This window comes from Mus caroli, unplaced genomic scaffold (assembly GCF_978045245.1).
Source record: "Mus caroli unplaced genomic scaffold, Mus_caroli_1 scaffold_6, whole genome shotgun sequence".
In the NCBI taxonomy this organism is placed as follows: Eukaryota; Metazoa; Chordata; class Mammalia; order Rodentia; family Muridae; genus Mus; species Mus caroli.
Genome location: NW_028227261.1, coordinates 18,979,201 through 18,999,978, shown reverse-complemented (window position 1 = coordinate 18,999,978; position 20,778 = coordinate 18,979,201). Strand labels below are relative to the sequence as shown.

Below are 20,778 nucleotides of genomic sequence, written 5' to 3'. Positions count from 1 at the left end.
GAACCTGCCTGACCTGGACCGCAAGCTGAATTGGACTAGGGCACGGAGGGCAGAGGTGGTTCACGGATTCCAGGCTCAGGACCTTGGTGTGGCCCTGCCCCATGGAGGCCACAGGGCCCTGGGCCTGGACCCCTGCCATCGGAACTCTTTTTCCTGACCTGGCCTGACTCTTGTGTCTCCTGGGGAATGTGCGTTCAGGGGAGAGGGAGGCCCTGCCCTGGAGTCGGGGGGGGGGGTAGGGACCAGGAACAAATCCCTGTCAATCCTTGGCCTGACTTTGCCAGTGTCCTTGTTTTAAACAGGGTTGTGCAACTGTTTTAAAACAAGACCCTTAGAATCTGAGTGATGATATTTTTAGGGTATGTTATCATGGGGGTTCCCACCCCCGGGCCCACCAGTCTTGTGATCGCCACCCTGTATCTCCTATTTCCTCCTTAAGGGTCTAACTATATACAGTCAGCAACTCCAGCCACTTCACCGCGTTTCCCAACAGCTTTGAGTTTTGGAGGCCCGCAGCCTGACTGCTTTCTCAGAAGCTATGGTCCACTACCTCAGCCATTCTGTTGGTAAGAGTCCTCCTGGCCCTACTGTCATCCCATCAATGTGACGGATGCCTTAGCTGGAATTTGTCCAGCCCACCCCGAGCCGTGACATGTCACACACATGAGACCCTCAGCCCTCCCTGGCCAGCCTTCTGTTTCCTGCCCTCTCCGATGGCTATTTCAAATCCTATCTGTCCTCTAAAAACCTCCCACATGCCGTCTTCCTTCCTCCCTCCCTGTGGGATGACAGTCTCCTGCCCTCCGCAGAGGAAAATAGAAACCACTGAACATGAGGCTTCTTAGTTATCTGCTGTCAGACCAGAGGGCTCCCAGCCTCTGCACCATTGCTCTCTTGCCTCTGGTCTGTTAGAATGGTCATCTGATCCCATCCCTGTTAGCTGTCTCCGAGGTGCTTCCCAACCACGGCCACACACACGCACACGCTCCCCCTCCCTAGGCCCAATATCCTTGCTTCTGTTGAAGCCTCGACTTGAATGAAGACTCTTCCATAGTTTAGCCTGTTCCTTCACTTGCCCAATTCCTCCCTGTCTTTGTTCTAATCTAATCAAGTCTTCCTTCCAAGCTGGCATTAAGATGACTTTAAAGCTGAGAAGTGACAGCACATTCCTTTAATCCTGACACTCAGGAGGAAGAGGTAGTCGGATCTCTGAGTTCAAGGCCAGCCTGGTCTGCAGAGCAAGTTCAAGGACAGTCATGACTACATAGGGAGACCCTGTTTCAAAAAACAAACAAACAAAGCAAAACAAACAAGAAAAAAACAACAGTGCTTTAAAAGGAGTCCCGTTGGACTCTGCTCTAGACGGACCCTTAGAGTAATTTAGTGATCGAACTAGTAGAAGTTACTAATAGACAGTTAAGAACCACAGATTCGTTACCTAACTTCATGGCCACATCTTTGTTACCTGCCTCATGCAGGGATGGGATTTTGATATGAGCACAGTTCTGAGGCCTTGCCAGCACACCCACAGTTGGGTTGGAAAGACACATTGCTCATGGATGGAATTGTAAAGAATACCGTCTTCAGTAAAGTTCGAGCCAAGGGAAGGAGAGCCTGTTGGATGCGATCACGTATGCTGTGCTTGGTGCCACTGGCACTTTCCTTGAGAGCTGGCATGGAGGAGTTCATTTCAGGGATGGGCTGTTAGCCCATCTCAGAGAGGAAGCTGCTGACCCCAGGAGAGCACCTGGCTGTGGACCGGAGCCTGCGCTAGGCTGGCCTCCTTTCTGGGAGTTCTGTCTCCAGATATCGCAGAGGCATCTGTAGCCCCAGGAAGGTACAGCTGGTACCTTCAGACGCTGGTTGCTTTGCGTCGCAAGAGTTGCTGACTTACATCTTGTTAATGAATCTGTCAGAAGTCTCCAGCCCTTCAGCGCCCACTCGGAAAAGATTAAAGTAGATCCTGCATCAGCTATTTTAACATCACCTAAGAATTACGCAGGCCTGTGAGAAGCGAATCTGTTTCAATCCCTTGCTCCCCAACGGGTGTGCGAGAGTGGTGTGCGTGCCCTTGCTGGAGCATCTCGAAATGCTGCTTCCGCCCGTGGTCCATTTCATGTTCAGCAACACATGAGTCTTTGTTCCCCTGCATGGTGTGATGCAGCCCCGTGGGGAAGAAGAGGCAGTCAGCTAGTCCCTGCCTTTATCTCCTGACCTGTACCACAGAGAGGAGCTTCAAAGAATGTCCCCTCTGATGCTGCGCTGAAATGCACACACACACACTAGATTCTCGGAAGATGGCTGGAGGCTACTCTCCTCCTGTCTGCTTATGAGTCAACTCATCTTTCTTTGTACCATGCCTCCACTCGCCGGCTCTCTCCAGGGCTCCAGCCAGCTTGTTCCCCAAATGGGCCTTTGGTGTTTTCCTGTCCAGGATCCTGCTTCTCCCTCTCCAAGGTGACACTAAACTGCTTGATTCTTCAAGACCCTTCTTAAAAGTCACCTGTTCTGCGAAGGCTTTTCCTAAGCAACTTTGTCCCCCTAATCCCTCCCAATGGTCTATCTTAGGTCCCTTCTGGTCAGTGACAACATGCCCAAGATGCACCGTGTGTGTACCTTTCCCAGGTCAGCTCCTCAGATGTCTGTGAATCTTCTCCACAGAGACACCACCCATTTGGGGCTGCTTTGTCTTTTAAAAAACAACTGAATTTGGGGGCCTTTTGCTAATGAATAGTAGAACAATTTGGGAACTTAGCACAAACTGGTCTGACAGCCCACAGTGTACCACCCCCACTCTCAGGTTCCCAAGTGGCACTTCATCTGGACCTGCCTGCTAGGCTGGCCATGGGACTTGTGGGTGTGGTCTCTGGAGTAGAAGCAGCAGTTTGAAACCTTGCTCCTTGAATCACTTTCCCATGGGACACCTTGGTCATGCCATTAACTTCTTCCCTAGACTAGTTTGCACATCTATAGAATGGGCCTTTTAGATGGGTTGCTATGAGAGAAAGTGATGTCATCCATTAGCCGTCTTGGCCTGGCGCCTGGCACAGGGCACTACTTTGTACTTCTTACCTGACACTCTCCTTCGGGTGTGGTGATGACACTGCCTAAGGGCAGGAACTTGCTTGTCCTCCCTCAGTCCCACGCTTAGCCCTCACAAAGCCTACTTGTGGCAGATGCCCAACAAATGAGAAATTGTTGGTGACATTGATTCTGACGAAAGACCCACAAGCACCCTAAGGCTAACTAGTTTGGAATGTAAATGGCTTCCCTTGGGGCTGGCTGAAGGCAAGCCCTCCAGATTTTGTGGTTTGGGTTGGGTTTTGTTTTTTCCCAGTTTGTTCCCAGAGAGTCTGTAGTCCTATTTTGAATTGGTGACTTCAAGATTTCAGTCTGCAGCCAGTGTTTTCCTCTGTTGACTGAGATCTAGATCCTGTCAGACCCATTGATTTAGAATACAGGTAGCATTTAAGAAGAACGGGCATAATCTAATCACAAGGCCAACAGGCCGCATGCACAGCTCCTTAGAAATCAACTTCCTGAGAGATTCTCAACAGAGAAGTTTCTGGATAATAAAATGGAGTCACCAAAGAGACACAGTGTTCCATTGCTCCCTGCATCTCTCTGGAACATAACCAAGCATGTCTCGCACATCCGGTCTGGTTCAAGGGAATACATCAAACTGTCACCTACTTTGGCCCCATGTTGACCAAGCACTTTCACACCAGGAATCTAGAATCTCGCCGGCGCCACAGAAGACAAAGGTCATTGGCTCCACTTCACAGACGGGAAGCTCGGGGTCCTGCAGTGTAGGTTCACTGACAGGAAATATTGGGTCTATGCCAACTCTCTTTGACACAGACTCAGAGTTCATCGCTCCCCACCACTGCTGCCTCTTACACAAAGCCAAAGTCAGCAGCTGTGCTTGGGGCACAATGTTGTTGACAGAAGTCAAGGCCCCTATGGGGCTCTTGGTCTATGCCTGGGCTCTGTTTATCTGTAGTCAGCTCCTCGGTCCTTTGGACCTTCCTTGGGATCATCTCATTAGCTGAGGACACAGTTGGCACTTCAGTTGAATTTCATTACCAGGAACAGCACTCCAGGCCCCTTTGTTTGGGAAGTCTCATCACCTGCTGGTTCAAAAGCTTTGAGTCTTTCCTTTGTAGCCCAAACCCAGGCCTGGTTTTGTCAGGTTCCCATGGAGACAGAACTTAATTAGTAAAGCTTGTACAGCTGTCAAAATGATGGTTGGCCAGGACCAGCCTGGTCAGGACCCCACAGCCTCTCAGCATCCTCCAGTGTTGTACCAAAGAAGGCAGAGCAGCTGGGACACCAGGTGAGCTCTCCCAGAGCTCTTGCCATAGGTCTGACGTTTTGACATTTTCCTGGGAAAGTTGACCACAGAATGAAAACCTTTCTGAAGCTTTGGACCTGCCAAGTTCTCATGACTCCGATGTTGTGACTCTGTTGTGCCCTCTTCGGGACCTGAGACAGTCAGATGTAGCCTGATGCCTCATGGGGCTGGTAGCGAACACTTGGACTGCAAGTAAGCTGTGTGCTGATGGTAGGGCCAGTCCATGGAGAGGCCAACGTGCACACTCTTCCCCCATTGCCCCAGTGGAAGTGTGCCATATTATAGTCTTCCCATCTTGTTATGGTTCTAATGTGAATGTCACATCTATGTGTGAGTTTGGTTTTAGTCCCAGGCATTTTTGTCATTTGCCAGCTCGTCTGTACCACAAGTCCATGGGAGTGGACATCTGTAGGAATTTGTTTGTTCTCTCCGTGTCTCTGTTATCTCTCTCCATCCACCCATCCATCCATCCATCCATCCACCCATCCATTCACATACTTCCACCCATCCACCCATACATACATCTTTCCTTTTTTTTTGAAATAGGATCCTTCAAATTTGCTAGGTAGTCAGGGATGACCTTGAACTTCTACTCCTCCTGTCTCTACCCCCCACATGCTGGGATTATAAACCCAGGCCACCATGACTAGACAGAGGCCAGGGTTTTGTGGTGTGAGGGAAGAACTTTGACAGCTGGATCACATCCCCGGCCCTATCCCATCTCTTTGGTGGAGATAAAAACTCTGAAGCTGATGTGAGTCTCTAGATGTTATAACTATGACATGGTCGATGGTTGACATTATTCAGAGAGGTTTGTTCCTGCGTGCCATCAGAAGAAACCGTGCTTTAGCGGGGCTGAGTTTGTAACTCTGGTACCAGGAGATCAAAAGAGAAACCGTGCAAATGGCAGAGGATGTTGACAGCCTTGGCTTTCCTAAACCACACTCCCAAGATGGACGCCATATATGCCTTCGAAACCTGGGATCACAGGGGATGCTGACTCTTCTACAGAGAAAAGAACAGGCAGTGATAGTGTTCACAGAGAAAGAAAGACTCCTGCAGCACTCACTGTTTTCAAACGGAGCCCTTCTGACATCTGGGTCAAAGTGACAGGAAAGGGTGTCACATGCAGATATCACTAGTTCTGGCAAAGATCTCTTAAAGCCCAGTGCTGGGGGCACCCAAAGGCCTGTTTTGTAGAGGGTTGGTCTGGCACTGTTAAATGTTTTCAGATGCTAAATTCTCTACCCCAAGACCTGGTTTCTCCTGATGTGGAGATTCTCACATATAACTGCTTTTGTTGGGTAAACCTTGCCCAAGTTATCCCTGGTTGATTAATAAAGATGCCTACAGCCTGGGCCTGGAAGAAGGAAAGGGGCAGAGTGAAGGTTCCTGGGCTTGGGGTCTCAGGCAGAGACCATGATGAGAAGAGAGAAGAAGGAGAAGGAAGTCGCCATGGAATAGGTGGATTGGGAGCGTGTGACCATGAGGGCTGGCCAGTTGGAGTAACAGTGACGCAGGTGGAATATGGCAAGTGATTGATACCTTGGTGTCATTGAGAGGGAAGTAGGCAAAATAGCAGAGTGTGTTGATATCTGCCCAGCTCTAGTGCTACTAAGGCTTATTATCAATATAAAGGTTGCTGTGTCTTTTATTTGGGAACTCTATGGTCTAAGTAGGGTACAAACCCTTAACAGATATTTAAAGACAACAAGGGGGTGTGGCAAACCCCCAGAATAATTATCCCAACAGTGGTTTATACCCACATGGCCTCTTACTTCCTCCCCACACAGGAGCCAAACTGGCAGATGAAGGTGAAACCCCTGTACCGTGGACCCCCTGGTCACCTCGGGAATGAAGGGCATTGCTGTCTTCCTTGTCTTCATCTTCTACTGTAAGTGAAGCCATCTGGGAGGGGGGGGGGGGGGGGCTGTACCTGTGTCACAGGGGAGGCCCCTCCCGGGTAGCACTGAGTGAAGGGAGGGTCCAAGGCATCCAGGAGAGAGCAAGGTTCCCTCCAGAGTTCTCCAACTTCTGGTTGTGCCATCGGATGTGCTGGGCCATCACAGAGCACCTTGGAATCCAGAGGCCACATACTGAGTTTGACTGTGGTGTCAGCACTCCCTGCCTGGGAGGCTTCCTTCCTTCCTGGTCTGGTTGCCTTTATTTAAAGCTATGTGTGCTGTGGTGCAGAAACAGCAGGCATGATTCTAGCCAGCTGGGGTAACTTTTCTGGGGAAGGCGACCTGGCGATGCCTTGTGGGATACTCAGTCCAACTGAGTCACTGCTGCCAGGGTTCAGTTTGCACACCTCTCCAAAGAAATCAAGGGCTTCTGAGAAGCCATCTGAGGTTTGCTTAACAAACAAACAAACAAAACAAAATCCAGTGTCTCTTACCGAGTGTCTGGGTTAGCAGCTGGTCCAAAACCAGTCTCAGCAATGCCGCAGTACCTTTGGGGTTCTGTAAGTCAGACGTATCAAAATCAGGTCTCAATCTTTCTCCAAGTTTGCCTAGTGAGCTCTGCAGCTTTCAAAATCACACCAAGCAAGGTGGAAATGGTAAGGGCCTATAATCTTGGCATTTGGAAAGCGGAGGCAGGAGGATGGAGAGTTCAGGTCAAGGCATCTAACTCAGCACTGAGGAGGGAGGGAGCTTGAGAAAACCTTCCTGACACTCTTACTGTTCTCCTTTGAGTCCATGCCTTTGCTGAATTTGTATCGAAAACCAGAGATAAGCCTGTCATTGGGGAATATACGGGCCCAGCTGGTAGAGTGCTTGCCTACCAGACACAAAACCCCAGGTTCAATCCCCAGCACTGAATAGAGCCCGGCAGAATGGCACACACCTGTGATGGAGGTAGGGGCAGCAGAGGTAGAAGTTCATGGTCATCCGTAGCCACATAGGAGTTGAAAGCCAGCTTCTGTGAGACTCTAACCGCCTGATGCTACCTGGAGCAGAGGCTGCCTGGAACGTCAACCTCTCTGTTGAGGGTCTCTCAGGAAGCTGATTCATAAGGAGCTGTACATAGCCATGTAGTCTGTTAGCCTTGTGACTAGCTTGTGCACGTCATTATTATTTATATACCATGAAATATATAGCAACAAAGGTACAGCCTCATTAGAAACCAGTACTTCATACACCTGGATGCAACAACTGCTTTGGAGACTGCACATGCATACATGCATACATGCATACACTCACTTATGTGAGCACGCACACACACACACACTGTCAAAATGCTGTAACAAAATAAAGCATGTGTCTTAGTCACTGCCCAGTTGCTGTGAAGAGACACTATTCCAAGGCAACTCTTAAAAGAAAACATTTAGCTGGGGCTGGCATACAGTTTTAGAGGCTTGTCCATTATCATCCTGGCGGGTGCTGGAGAAATAGCTGAGAGCGACATCCTGATCAGCAAGCAGAGAGACGTAGAGACTAGGCTTGGTGTGGGCGTTTGAAACCTCAAAGCTCACCGCCAGTGACGCACTTCCCCTGACAAGGCCACACCTACTAATCCTTCCCTAACAGTTCCACTCCCTGGCGACCATGCATTTAAATATATGAGCCTGTGGGGCCGTTCTTATTCAAACCACCACAGCATGCTTATGAAGAAAGGTACATGGAATTGCATGCAAACTGCATGTGGCCTGGTTGTTTCTCCCATCTGCTTCAGTCTCACTGCACAGAGTTCAGCTGTTAGAAATGATATATCCCCCAAGACTTTGGTGACCATTCTCCTGTGGGTGGACATATGACATTTCCAGTGTTCTGATCTTACCACGCTGCCAGCCAACACCCTTGTATATGCATCTCTGCGTTGTTGTGACTGAGCATTTTGTAAAAGTGAAAAAGCCTACTGATGCATGCCTGTGAAGTCCAGCACCTCGGAGGCAGAGAGGAGAGGTTTGAGACTGGTCTCTATTGGGTAAGACAAGACCCTGTCTGTTAAAACAAAATAGGTGGGTCTGTGTGTATTTGCCATTTTATAGGCTGGATCGAGGGTGTTTTACTTTCTCTTACCCCTGTGTTCTGCTCCTGTGAGACTCTAACTGCCTGATGCTTCCTAGAGAAGGGACTGACTGGAACGTCAGCCTCTCTGTTGAGGGTCTCTCAGATAGCTGACTTACTTCTAAGGAGCTGTGCACAGCCATGCGACCCGTTGACCTTGTGGCCAGATGATGCACCTTCTTCTTAAATGCTACCTGTAGTCTCAGTTTAGAGGGCCTAACAGGATCAGTGTCAACAGAGAAAACACCGGCTACAAACTGGAACCTGTGGTTTTGAATTTTCCCAGTTAACATTGTTCAGACCTGGATGGTGGTAGAGCAACCCCTGACAGATGGGGAGCCTGGGCCCCATCCTGGTTAGCAAGACACTTTCTGAGTGATGGAGTTACACCAGTCCTAAATTCTTTCCTATGAAGGAGGCTGATGTCTTGGGGGAGGGTTCTGGGCTGTCCGCCCCTCTGCAAACACTCCAGCAAGGCCCGTGGGCCCTCACACTCTTCCTGTTTATTGTTTCCTCCTTGGCAGGGACAACCTCCACCCTCAGCAGCTTCTGGCAGTTCCAGAGGATGGTCAAACACGTCACAGGGCGCAGCGCCTTCTTCTCCTATTACGGATATGGCTGCTACTGTGGGCTTGGGGGCAAAGGGCTCCCTGTGGACGCCACAGACAGGTGATGCGGATGACCTGGGCCAACCCTTATTTTATTTGCTTTGAAGTGGAGGCTTTACAGCCAGGGAGAGGGTGTTGGGAATCCTGAAGAAACAATTACAGGACAGCACAAGATGAAGAAGAGTTGCAGGGTCAGTCCTGAGGAAGCCAGAGCTGAGCCACCTTCCTCTGTGTGACCTGTGACACTGCCTAGGGGCCTGTATGCCTGGGATCCTTAGTATGGCTTGTGTGCTGTTGCCATCTTGAGACAGGGTCTTATCTTCCAACTCACGTTGGCTCCTAACTTACTATATAGTCCAGGTTGGACTTGAACTCTGGACCCTCCTGCCTCAGCCACCCAAGTGTTCAGATTCCAGGCATATGCCACTAGGTACCACTCAAACCCAGAACCTCATCCCTGCTGGACAGAGATTACCCCAAGCCCCATCCTGCTAGCCTCCACCCAGGGCCCCAGTGTTACACAGTCAGTCCTGCCCAGAGCTCTGGAGGCCTCTCCCATTTGCCTACAAAGGTGATCCTTCCTCATCTGCTCCATTTTTTAGGGTGATGCGCTCAGTGCCTGCCCTGCCAACTCCCAACCTAATTCCATATTTTAGGAGAGTGAAGTCAAGTGGCCCAGTTTGAAAAAGTTGTCCATCTGGAGGCAGTTGTACCGTACAAAGTTGGCTTCCAGGACAGCTCAAAGGATCTGAGGGTGGGCGGTGTAGACTTTTAGAAAAAGCGAAAGCTACTACAGTTTGGGGAAGGGCCCAGTGGGAAGACTGGATAGTGTGTGTTTTTTCCCATTTGAAAAACCAAGAAGGGAAATGTTCCTTGGCATCGCCCAGCGATTCTCAACCTTCTTAGTGCTGTGACCCTTGAATACAATTCCTCATGTCGGGCTGACCCCTAACCATAAAATTATATCACTGTTACTTCATAACTCTAATTTTACTTCATAACTAATTTTGCTACTATAAGTATCTGATATGGAGGATACCTGATATATAACGCCCCCCCCAGGGGTCACGACCCACATGTTGAGAAACACCTAGCATATCACACTTGAGTCCCCAGGCTTGTATCTGGAGCCACAGAAGGCCTCTGGCACTTGTGAGATGTTCATTATGGACCCAGCACTGAACCGGTGGTCTGCGTATGGGCTTCAACCGTCACGGTGAATACAGGAGACAGCACCCCCACTGTAATGCACCTCACAGCAGAGGACAGAAAGGGTCTCACACTAAGAGTTGCTCAGCCTCCCACCCCTAGGGAAAGCAGCAGATCCTGGTCCAGAACAAAGATCTACCTACTCCTAGGTCTGCCTCCTGTCCTTCCCACGCCCTGTAGGAGGACCAAAGGTAGACTCAATCCTGCACACATTAGCCCAGGCCACAGAGAGCCAAGAGCACATTTATACATGGGGACAGCCATAAAAGGACAAACGTATCAGTAACTCACCTCCGCGACTCCAGTGCCTTCAGGACCAGAGACGTCACCCAGTGTCCTTTTGCTCACTGCCAGGGACACCTGCACATTGGCACAGTCCCTCACCTCTCTCTCCCCACCACTAGGTGCTGCTGGGCTCATGACTGCTGCTACCACAAGCTTAAGGAATATGGCTGCCAACCCATCTTGAATGCCTACCAGTTCACCATTGTCAATGGGACGGTGACCTGTGAGTAGCTCTCCCTCCAGGGAAACAGTATGACCTGGGCTGGTCCTTAACGGTCACCTCGTTAGCCCACTGATCATCTTAGGGAATGAGACTGTCCCAAGTGTCTCGAGATCTAGAAAGCAGATGGGGAGGCAGGAGTGAGATATATAAGTGTGAGAGTCAGAGCTTCTTGCTTCTTGGAGAGCCCTTGCTTCGTTTTTCCTGGTCTCTCTTGCCCACCACTGAATTTCAGCTCCCACCAGGAAGCCAGAGCCCACCCCGTTTTATGGACCAACAAGGAGTTGTTGACTGTGGATTCTGTTGACTTTGCAGTTTCTCCATGCAGCTGTGGCTATTGAGAGCATTCCCCCACCCCTTCATTTTTTTCATGTGTATGTGTGTGGTGTACTTGTCTATATGTATAGTTTGGTTTGGTTTGGCTTGGTTTTTTGAGACAGTGTTTTTCTTTGTGACCCTGGCTGTCCTGGAACTCTAGGCTAGGCTGGCCTCAAATTCAGGGATCTTCCTGCCTCTGCCTCTGCCTCCTCTGCCTCCTCTGCCTCCTCTGCCGACTCTGCCGCCTCCTCTGCCTCCTCTGCCTCCTCCTCTGCCTCCTCTGCGTCTGCCTCTGCGTCTGCGTCTGCCTCTGCCTCTGCGTCTGCCTCTGCCTCTGCCTCTCTGCCTCTCTGCCTCTCTGCCTCTCTGCCTCTCTGCCTCTCTGCCTCTGCCTCTGCGTCTGCGTCTGCCTCTGCCTCTGAGTGCTGAGGTTACTGGCATGTGCTACCATGCCTGGTGTGCATGTATGCCTGAGTGTGTGTGCATGCATGTGTGTATGCCTGCGTGTGTGTGTGTGTGTGTGTGTGTGTTGATGTATGTAGCACGCATAGGTGAAGACTTGAGATTGAGATAAGCGATTGTCCTCTTTCTTCTACCTTATTCATTAAGGCAGAGTCTCTCAGTCAAACCCTCAGCTGCCCGATGTGGCTAGCTTACAGTGGGGATCCTTTAAGGGCTTGGATTAGAGGCTGACAACCACACCCACCCAATGTTTGGTTTCTGTGTATCTGAACTCTGGTCTTCCCATGTGCTTTAACCACTGAATTATCACCCCAGCCCGGACAATGTCTTTTCTATCTGTCACGTGTTAGTAAGGCATTGTGCTTACCTTTCAGTTGAACAAATATTTGCTAAGGGCGACTGCATGCTAGGCACTGTCACCAATGTAGGTAGTGACAGAAAAGTAACTAGGCATGAGGCACTGCCCAGGAGGGAAGAGGGAGGGACTGGGACGATAGGCACACACAGTGTCCATTCAAGAGGAGTCTATGTCCTGGGCCGAGGCTTAGGGCACAGTGAGCCACTTCCTCCCAGGTGTCTGCACAGCTGTGTTTCTGGGCACACATTCACCACCTCCAAGTTCAGAGGACTGCCACTTGCCCCCCACTCATCCCCGAGGATAGGGGACTTGTGACTCCATAGTGCATGCCCAGTACCCATCCCAGAGCTGTAGCACAGCACACAGGCAGCCCGAGAGAGGACTGTGATTTCTCCCTGGCTTCAGCTATGAGATAGGAAATGTGACAGTCAGGAGGCTCAGACCCCAGCAACACACACACACACACACACACACACACACTCACACACAGGAACAATAGGAGATTGCCTTCAGCTCAGTCTTCCTAATATGCGGCCCTGCACAGCTGGCAGAGGGACCTGAAACATAAAGCGAGCCTTTGCCGCCGAGGCCTAGGCCAACCCTCTGCCCTTCCTCTGCTCCCTGCCGGCTCAGAAGGGTGAAGTAGGACTGGAAACTGTACCTCCAGGCCCAGAACTCCAGGAGATGGGAAGAGTATAAGAAGTTATCCATCGACAGGTGACAGTCATAGCAGATGGCACATCCGTGCTTGGCATGTGCTAGCTAGTGACAGGAAACAGAGGCAGGACCTGGGAGCTTCCCCACTGCAGCCCACGAGTCTTGCCTCATGCTCCCCAGATGAGCGGCCTGCCCAGAGCTCCAGAGAATGAGGAGACTTCCCCCAGACACCCCCAGGGCATCAGTGTCACCCTCCAGGGAGCCTAGAACCATGTGGCCTGGGTTCTGATGTCGAGCCTGCTGCTGCTAAGGAGTGAGTGACATTCAGAAACAGCCTTTGTTGGATAAGTGTCTACTACCACTGTGGTCCCAAAGCCAGACACAGAGCGAGGCAGGCCCAGCTCCTGCTCTCCTGAGAAACTTCAGAGCAGAAAAATGCCCTCGGAGACTATCCCAGCCAACCTCTGACATACAGCTGGAAGTCTGAGCCCCATGGAGGGGAAGGGCTTGATCCGAATGAGCGACCAGCAAGATCAAGACTTGCATGCGGGGCCTTCCCAGTGCTCTGCACCTTCTTCTCTGGCTTGAGCCGTGTGGGCCTCGGTTTTCTCACCCATGAGGTGAGAGCAGCGGCTACCCCAGGGTAAAGCTGACTGGGTGCTTTGCACCCCTCTCCTCGGCTTCCAGGACAGACCTCTGAGATAGGCACTTTTCTCCCCATTATTGCATAGGATGTCAAGGCTCAGAGAGGTTGAGTGGGATGTCCACGGTCACCCAGCCAGGGAAAGGATGGAGATTTGGGCCCAGGTGGTCCTGCCTCCCTGATACCCTACCTAAAGGGTAGGCATCTACTTGATGAGAGGGTTATTATCCAATTGCAAGTCTCTGGGCCTCTAACGACTGGTGAGGTGCTCTGTCCGGTCTGGGGAGGAGAGTAAACGGGCCTAGATCTAACCTAATACCCCAGATCTTTCCATTTGTCTGTGCCAAGGAACCTCAGCTTTCCAGTCCAGCCTCACCCTCCCAGCCAAGCCTGAGTCTCCTCACCCACATTGCACTAGGTTGCTGAGTGACCAACAGGAGTGCTCCCTCTTGTGACACCCCCCCCCCCCAGAGAGGCTGGCCCATGCAGGTGTTTAGTTAGCGCCTGCTATTTGGACCTGGGAATTTCTGGTTTGGCCCAGCTGTGCTTTTTACTTTGCAGAGGAACATCAGGACTATTTCTAAATTGCATGTATGTAAGTGTTTTGCCTGTGTGTGTGTCTGTGCACCACATGCATTCAATGTTAGCAGAAACCGGAAGAGGGTGTCAGATCCCCTGAAACTGGAGTTACAGACAGTTGCTGGCTGCCATATGGGTGCTAAAAGTTGAATCCGGGTCTTCTGGAAGAGGAACAGGCGCTTGTCACCAACAAACCATCTCTCCAGTCCACCCTCCCCTCTTTGCCTTAGTTACAGCTCCTTTGACTTCTGCCCTGTGCTAGCCCCTCTGGGGCTAAAGTCATTCCTGTGACCCTTGTGGAGTTAAGGTCCTCCCTGCCCCAGGCCACACTGCAGTTCAGAGAGTTGTGCCATAAGAGTTAATGCCTCCAGCAGCTCTGAAATCCTGCACCCAAACCTGGTCCCAGGTTGCCTAGCAACCAGTGTGGTGAGGACTGTGGGGTGGCAGCCGGTGTGGTAGGTTAGGGGTGGGGAGAGAACTTGGGGCCCACAGCTTAAAAGGCCACTCAGAGATCAGCATACATCAAAGTCTTTGAAGGAGCCCAGGGGGCAGTTTTCTTGAAGGGGACAGCTGCCCCAGCAGGACTGCCGAGGTGGCGGCTCCTCCTCTGAGGTGGTTTATATAAGCACTTGGCATTCACAGGGACTTTGAGATCAGCGCACTGACACCCCCTTCCACCCACACATGCATGCATATGTGTCGGTGGAGCCTGGCTGTGGGGGATAGAGACTGGTTCTAGCCACCAGTACCGGCCTCCTGCATCGGAAGGCCTTTGACTCCTCCCTCCCTCTGGGAGTTGGGGGAGGGCTCTACTGCCTGGGACACGCCCCTTTCTCACCCAGCATTCACCTCACCCTGAAATGTCCTGTGCCTCCTTTGTTGTTTACTTGTGGGGTGACCCCTACCTCCCAGCTAGAATGCAAGCTCCCCTGAGAATGTGACCAGCAGTTATGACAAAATGCCTGATGTTACAGACTTAACTTGACTCAGTTTCTGCAGTTCAGCCATCCCTTGGCCCTGGGGCCTCAAGCAGAAAACATGTGGAGGACAAGCCACAGCCTCCGCTCCCCAAAAAGACTTGCTAACAGTGACTTAGTGCCTTCATCTAGACACACACCCCCGCACCCCTCCCCCAGCCAAACCCTCAATCACTTTCCAAGGAGGCACTGCCAGCCAAGGACCTGGACCTTCACCGAACAGGCCTACGGGGCCATTTCACACCCAGCCCATAATATGGTGCCTCAGCCCTCGAAGCCTAATGGTCATCTCATGTCGCAAAATGCAGTTCATTTCCAAGGGTCCTCAAACTCGTTTTCTGTGTTAATTGGGTTTTCCCATTGGTATGACCCAAGAGGACAACCTTAAATGCTGGCTAGGATTGCGTTTCGGCTCACAGTTTCACACACCTGGGTCCATTGTCCTGGGCTCTGGCGTTTGTGGGTTGAAGGGAGGGTGAGGTGGATCAGTATAGAGGTGAGAACATGCAGCAGAGACTACTCAGGGCAGATACGAAGCCAGGGAGAAAGGCCAGGACCAAATTCAGCCTGCAGAATCCCCCTTCAGTGGCCTACCTCCCCCAGCAGGGCCCTATCTTCTAAAGTTTCCACTGCTTCCCCAAGATAGTGCTACCTTCTGGGGACCAATTGTTTAATGCCTGCATCTGTGGGAGAAATATCCATATTTAAACATAACAGGGGTACCCTTGTCTTGTTATGGCGGGAACTCATTCTCTGGGTCCATATGGTATGGTGTTCTTGGGCCTGTGCAGTCTGAAGGTGTGCTTGCTTGTGTCTGTACCCCAAGTCTCTAGACAAAGGCGAGTCATGTGCGAGGAGTTTAATGCCTATTTGTTTAATGGGTGGCTTAGATAAAAACCCCCATTCAGTAGGTGATGCTGACGTGTTTCTCTCATGTAAAAGCTAAGGAGGCAAGCTCTGGGAGAGGCAGCAGCCTGCCTAAGACCATAAAGTCTGTGAGTCACAGACTTGGGTCTAGAACTTGGCTTCCAGGGTCCGGGAATGGATGTTTTTCTGTGGTCCACAGGCCACATAAGTTCAGCTGCTAAAATGGGTCCAGCCAATGGCAATGGACCAGCAATACGGCTGGAGATCAACAAGAGCAAGACACAGTCTCCGACCTGTATATCAGGAGAGGATTTATTTAGCCACACAGTAGAAAGAATGCACAGAGAGCCCGGGGTGCAACTCATCTGGTAGAAGAATGCTTGCCTCGCGTGCATGAAGCCCTGCATAAAGGAGCATGGTCATCCACGCCGGGAGTCTCGGTACTCAGAAGATGGAGGGAGGAGAATCAGGAGTTCAGAGTCATCTCTGAGTGACACAGGAGTAAGTTAAGGCCAGCCTGGGCTACATGAGAACATATCTCAAGGAAGAAAAACTAAAAGTGGCTGGGAAGATGGTCCCGAGGTTAGGGACACTTGCTGCTTTGGTCCAGGACCTGAGTTCAGTTCCTAGCACCCCAATGGCAGTTCACAACCATCAGTACCTCTAGTTTCAGGAGATCTGACTGCTGTGGGTACCAGGCACACACACGGTGCACAGATATACATGTCGACAAAACCGCTCATACGCATAATCCAAGGAGAGGGATAATTGGATAAAACTGAATAGTAAGGGGAAGGGAATAAGAGCTAAACAGGAGAGGAGAGGAGACAGAAGGCAAGCGGGGAGGATGCTGGGGAGAACACCTCCCTTCAGGGTTAGGAGTTCCTAGGTGGCAGCACCAGGTCCCCAGAGGCCTGCATTCAGGCAGCCCACACCCTGTGTGGCCTTGGCAGCACAGAGATATGCTGTGGACAGGAAGGGAGAGGTTTTCAAATGGGGCTAAGATGGGTGGGGGGAGCTCTAGGGGAGCTGAGACTTGATGGATCTGGGCAGACCTTCACAGGTAGAGAAGGGGATGTGAGAGCGGGGGCTGGGGGGGGGGGGCTCCACACCTTCCTGAGGGAGTGTGGCGAGGGGCAGCTGAGGCGTAGGGGTAGTGGTGTCTGCTCTAGAAATCAAGTCTTCGGACAGGGGTGGGTGGACAGCCCCAGTGGGATTGTGGGCTGCTGGGAGGGAGGACAACAGAGAGACAAACTGCACTGGTCCTGCAGACAGAGGCTTGCTTCTTTGTGTATGTGGAGCCAAAGGTACCACTGCCAGTGCAGCCTATCAAGGCACACACTGTGAGCAACAGCCACGGTAACCAGCGTCCTAACAGGGGGCTTTACTGTGCTGTTCAATCTTTGAACATGGTCAACATTGCTTTATCCAGAGGAGACTCTCAGATTAACAGCTGCAGAATACAAGCCCCGGGTCTGGCAGCCTCCTTCCTCACTCAGAGAGCAGACTTGGGTGGAGTTCTATAGAAAGGAGTTGTGTCTTCGAGAGCCCAGTATGCGCTCATGCATGCACACGTAAACACACACACAAAGCATGAGGCCTGTGACTACTCAACATAATGCCTCAATCTACCTGTCCTTCGGCTCAGACCAGAGTTCGAAGTCCTCGGGGCTTCGTTGGCTTTTCTGCGGCAGTATCCCGGGGAGGAGCTCGCATGGGCTAGCCTCTGTTCTTCAAGGGGAGCCGCTGTGATGGACCAGGCCTCGTGGAGCCTTGCTCTGCAGGCTAGAGAAGGGCACAACGAATCAGGATGCAAATGAAATCAGCAAGGGGACCTGGGAGGGAGAAGCTGGGGAGAGCTTTAAGCCAGGTGATTTGGATGAGCCTCTCTGAAGATCTCCATCAAGATCCAAACCGCCTGTGGACTGGACTCATCACTGGAAGACCCAGGAGAAATGAGATTAGGAGACCAGCATGCACAGAGGCCCTGGGACAAGGCAGAGTGTGATACCTAAACTCACAAAGGCCCTGTGTCTGGAGCAGACCCGGTGGGAGGCTAGCACAGTCAAACTGTGATGGTGGGCTGTGAACAGCCACAAAGGGAGGGCCACGGTTTCCACTGAAGCCAGGAAACCACAGTATGGCTTTAAACAAGAGTGGATGCAATTCAGGTGGCATTTTGAGGCTGCTTGTTTGTTTCCCCCTTGTTAAGGAGGAAGAACTGACAGTACTGGGGGGGGGCCCGCGGGGGGATGTGGGTGTGGCCAGGATGATGGACAGAAGAGAGCAGAGCTTAAAGTGGCTTAAACACGTGGACATCTGTGGGACTAGCCAGCACATGGGAAGCGGAGTCAAAGGAGCAGAGGGCTCCTAGAGAGCTGCTGGGGCCCCGCTGCGGTCATTCCTAAGGTCAGAGAGATACAGGCTCGGTGGCCATGGAGTATATGTGCAGGGTAGCTTTGAACGTCTGCAGTTGGAGACGGTCCAGACAGCACCTGGGATGTCGAGCCGACAACGACGTCTGGAATAGGAGATAGGTCTGGGGTCTGGGGGGTTGAGTCCTGCCTGTTGCCTTGGCCTGGGTGCTGCCTGGGTGCAGTAATTCATCCCACCCCCAACATGCAGACCAGCCTCTGCATCCCATTAACCCCCTCCTAGGCATCTGCTCATTGCAGCAAGGAAGGATGCAATTGGGGAAGGGCTGTGAACAAAGGAAGAGCACCCCACACTCCTTCCCTTCTTGCCCCCCTCTTGGCCCCTGTAGTTCCTCCTAGGTCCCAGCCTTCCCCCCCACCTGTGGGATGGGCCGCAAGCCCCCCAGTGATGCCGAGTTTCTCCACAGGTGGATGCACCATGGCCAGCAGCTGCCTCTGCGGGCAGAAGGCCTGTGAGTGTGACAAACAGTCTGTGTACTGCTTCAAGGAGAACCTGGCCACCTACGAGAAGGCCTTCAAGCAGCTCTTCCCGACCAGGCCTCAGTGTGGCAGGGACAAACTCCAGTGCTAGGAAGGCCACCCTCGTCCCTCTGTCACCTGCTCTAGTCCCAGGCCCCTTCTGAAGAGCTTTGCTGTCTGGGGTGTGTCTTTTCAGTCATTAAGGGACTGGAGGTGGAGAATTCCTGCCCTGGAAACAAACCGTGGGTATCTGGCCATTAAGGGATACCTGCTGGCAGTAGGAAACAAGGACATAAGGGAGCAGGGGTGGGGGGGGGCATCCTGCAATCCCAGCATTTGAGACATGGAGGCAGGAGAGGAAGGAGAGGCAGGAGGCCAGGGGCAACCTCCACTATACGGTAAGTTCAAGGCTAGCCTGAGCTACCTGAGACTAGCTGAAAGGTGCTCTCAAACCCTTCTCCCCAGAAGAGCAGAGAGCCCCAGGATCCAGCCTAAACTCCCCTGTACCCTCTATCCTGGTCAGGATGTGTGTCTGACTGGGGAACCAAGTCATCTACCCAGGTCTGGCTGGGAAGTGAGCCGGGATTCTAGAAAACACAGCCCAGGAGCCTCGCCTGGAGTCTCCTCCTCATTTGCACCAGGTCTGACCTCTCCAGCAGGGTGCAGGCTGCTCCCCTGCTCAGAAGGTGGGCACTGTCAGAACAATGGTGTGCACCAGTGCCACAAAGATGTCATTAGTTAAGATGACATCAAGAAATGAAAAGAGGACGTTCGGGACAGGAGGCCCAAGGCACCCAAAATCCTCACCCCAATTTAGAAGCCTTTGGTCCTGTAAGACTTAAATCCAGTAAACGAGGAAGGTCTAATTGGACTGGCGTCTGAAGTTGATGGTGCCAGGCTAGAGTGGTGGTATGACCATGCTCGTCTCTCTGCATGATGACGCTTGCCTCTCTTGTCCTAGCGCACTCAGCACATCTGAAAAGGGCAGCATCTCCGTTTCATCCCTTGAATCTGAGACTCTGCTCGATAATGTAGCAAAAGCTGACAGAGGTCTAATGTGCAAACTTCAGCCTCTGAGGTTCAGGGCAGGTCTGTTGTCAAGACCCCCACATCCACCGGGAGGAAGCCTGGGCTCAGCCTCTTGGATGATGAGAACTTGCCGGGTGAACAGCAGCAGCAGATCCCTGGGCTGGGAGACTCAGCAAGCGTGGAAAAGCCCAGCCGAACCCAGGCTGAGCTGCAGCACACAGAACCATGGGCCTCAGACAGGAAGCTGCGTTTTTGTGATGCTTCAGGGTGGCTCATTACACAGCTCTTGGCTTCAGAGTGGAAGCGGAGAACACTCACTTCAGATATAGAAGCTTAAAATGGAGGCTTTGTTTTCTGAGCGCTCAGCACCCGTTCAGGATCTGAACCGTGTTCCCAAAGGGAGAGGTACATTTTTATAGGATGGGAACACAAAGTGAGGGGCAGCAGGCTGGGCTGTTGCACTGACTGGTCATATTTTGACCTAAGAGGTTAAGCAAGGAAGTTAACATTAGTGACGGCATTAGCCGGGTCACCTGGTTTCAGGGTCCTTGAGTCATCCTTTGCAGTCAGGTCCCCTCCTGGACTCTGGCTTGGAATTTAGAATGATCAGGGAACAAAGGAGTGGGCAAGCTACACATAGTCAATTAAGTCAAGACAGGCAGCACATTTATGACTTGTGTGCCCTAGTTTAGATAACGGGATAACAGCATCTTCCCTCTTCACGTCCCTTACTGGTTAACAGACAAACATGAAACAGCTGAAGAGGCAGGACAGGAGTTAGGACCTGGGGCCCGGGAACATGAACTCAGTTTTGATCCTGCTGGCAAGGTGGATCTCATTCCTGAGATGGCTGGACTCAGGAACCTACCCCCTAACAAGCTGACGGTGCTGGTCTTTATTCCCTGACACTGTCAGGTTCTCAGCTCTTGGGCCAGACTTGGAGGACATGGGAATGTGGTCCCTTGCCCTGTCCCCACCACCACCACCACGAGGTATTAGGGGAAACTGTTGGATTTGTGGAGTGGTAGAGAATACACAGGGCTCCCTTCCCTTAGTGGGTCAGCCAACATCTGTGTATTGAGCCCACACTGTGTGCCTTATGCAGTGCTGAGCAGCAGGGATTCAGAGATGTAAAGAAACACACACAGACCTCAAGTCTGGGAATTTTGAATTCCAGGGAGAACACTGAGAGCCCAGCTTCTACCAGTGCCAGAGGCTAAACCCCAGACTGAGAAAGCCAAGCACATGGAGACAACAGGGTCATCGGAGGGCCTGGGAGGCAGGGCCCTGAGCTCTACCCAGCTCAAA

The 20,778-nt window shown here is 51.8% G+C and overlaps 1 protein-coding gene across 1 annotated transcript; it reads left to right on the top strand.

Moving 5' to 3' along the window:
- The first annotated feature begins 8 nt into the window (after positions 1-8).
- On the top strand, positions 9-19,288 carry Pla2g2c (phospholipase A2 group IIC). The gene is made up of 6 exons (XM_021160959.1): positions 9-188; positions 440-566; positions 6,148-6,248; positions 8,889-9,033; positions 10,586-10,689; positions 18,390-19,288. The coding sequence occupies exons 3-6, from the start codon at positions 6,209-6,211 to the stop codon at positions 18,551-18,553; spliced, it is 453 nt and encodes a 150-aa protein (XP_021016618.1). The 5' UTR covers positions 9-188; positions 440-566; positions 6,148-6,208; the 3' UTR covers positions 18,554-19,288.
- Positions 19,289-20,778: the final 1,490 nt, after the last annotated feature.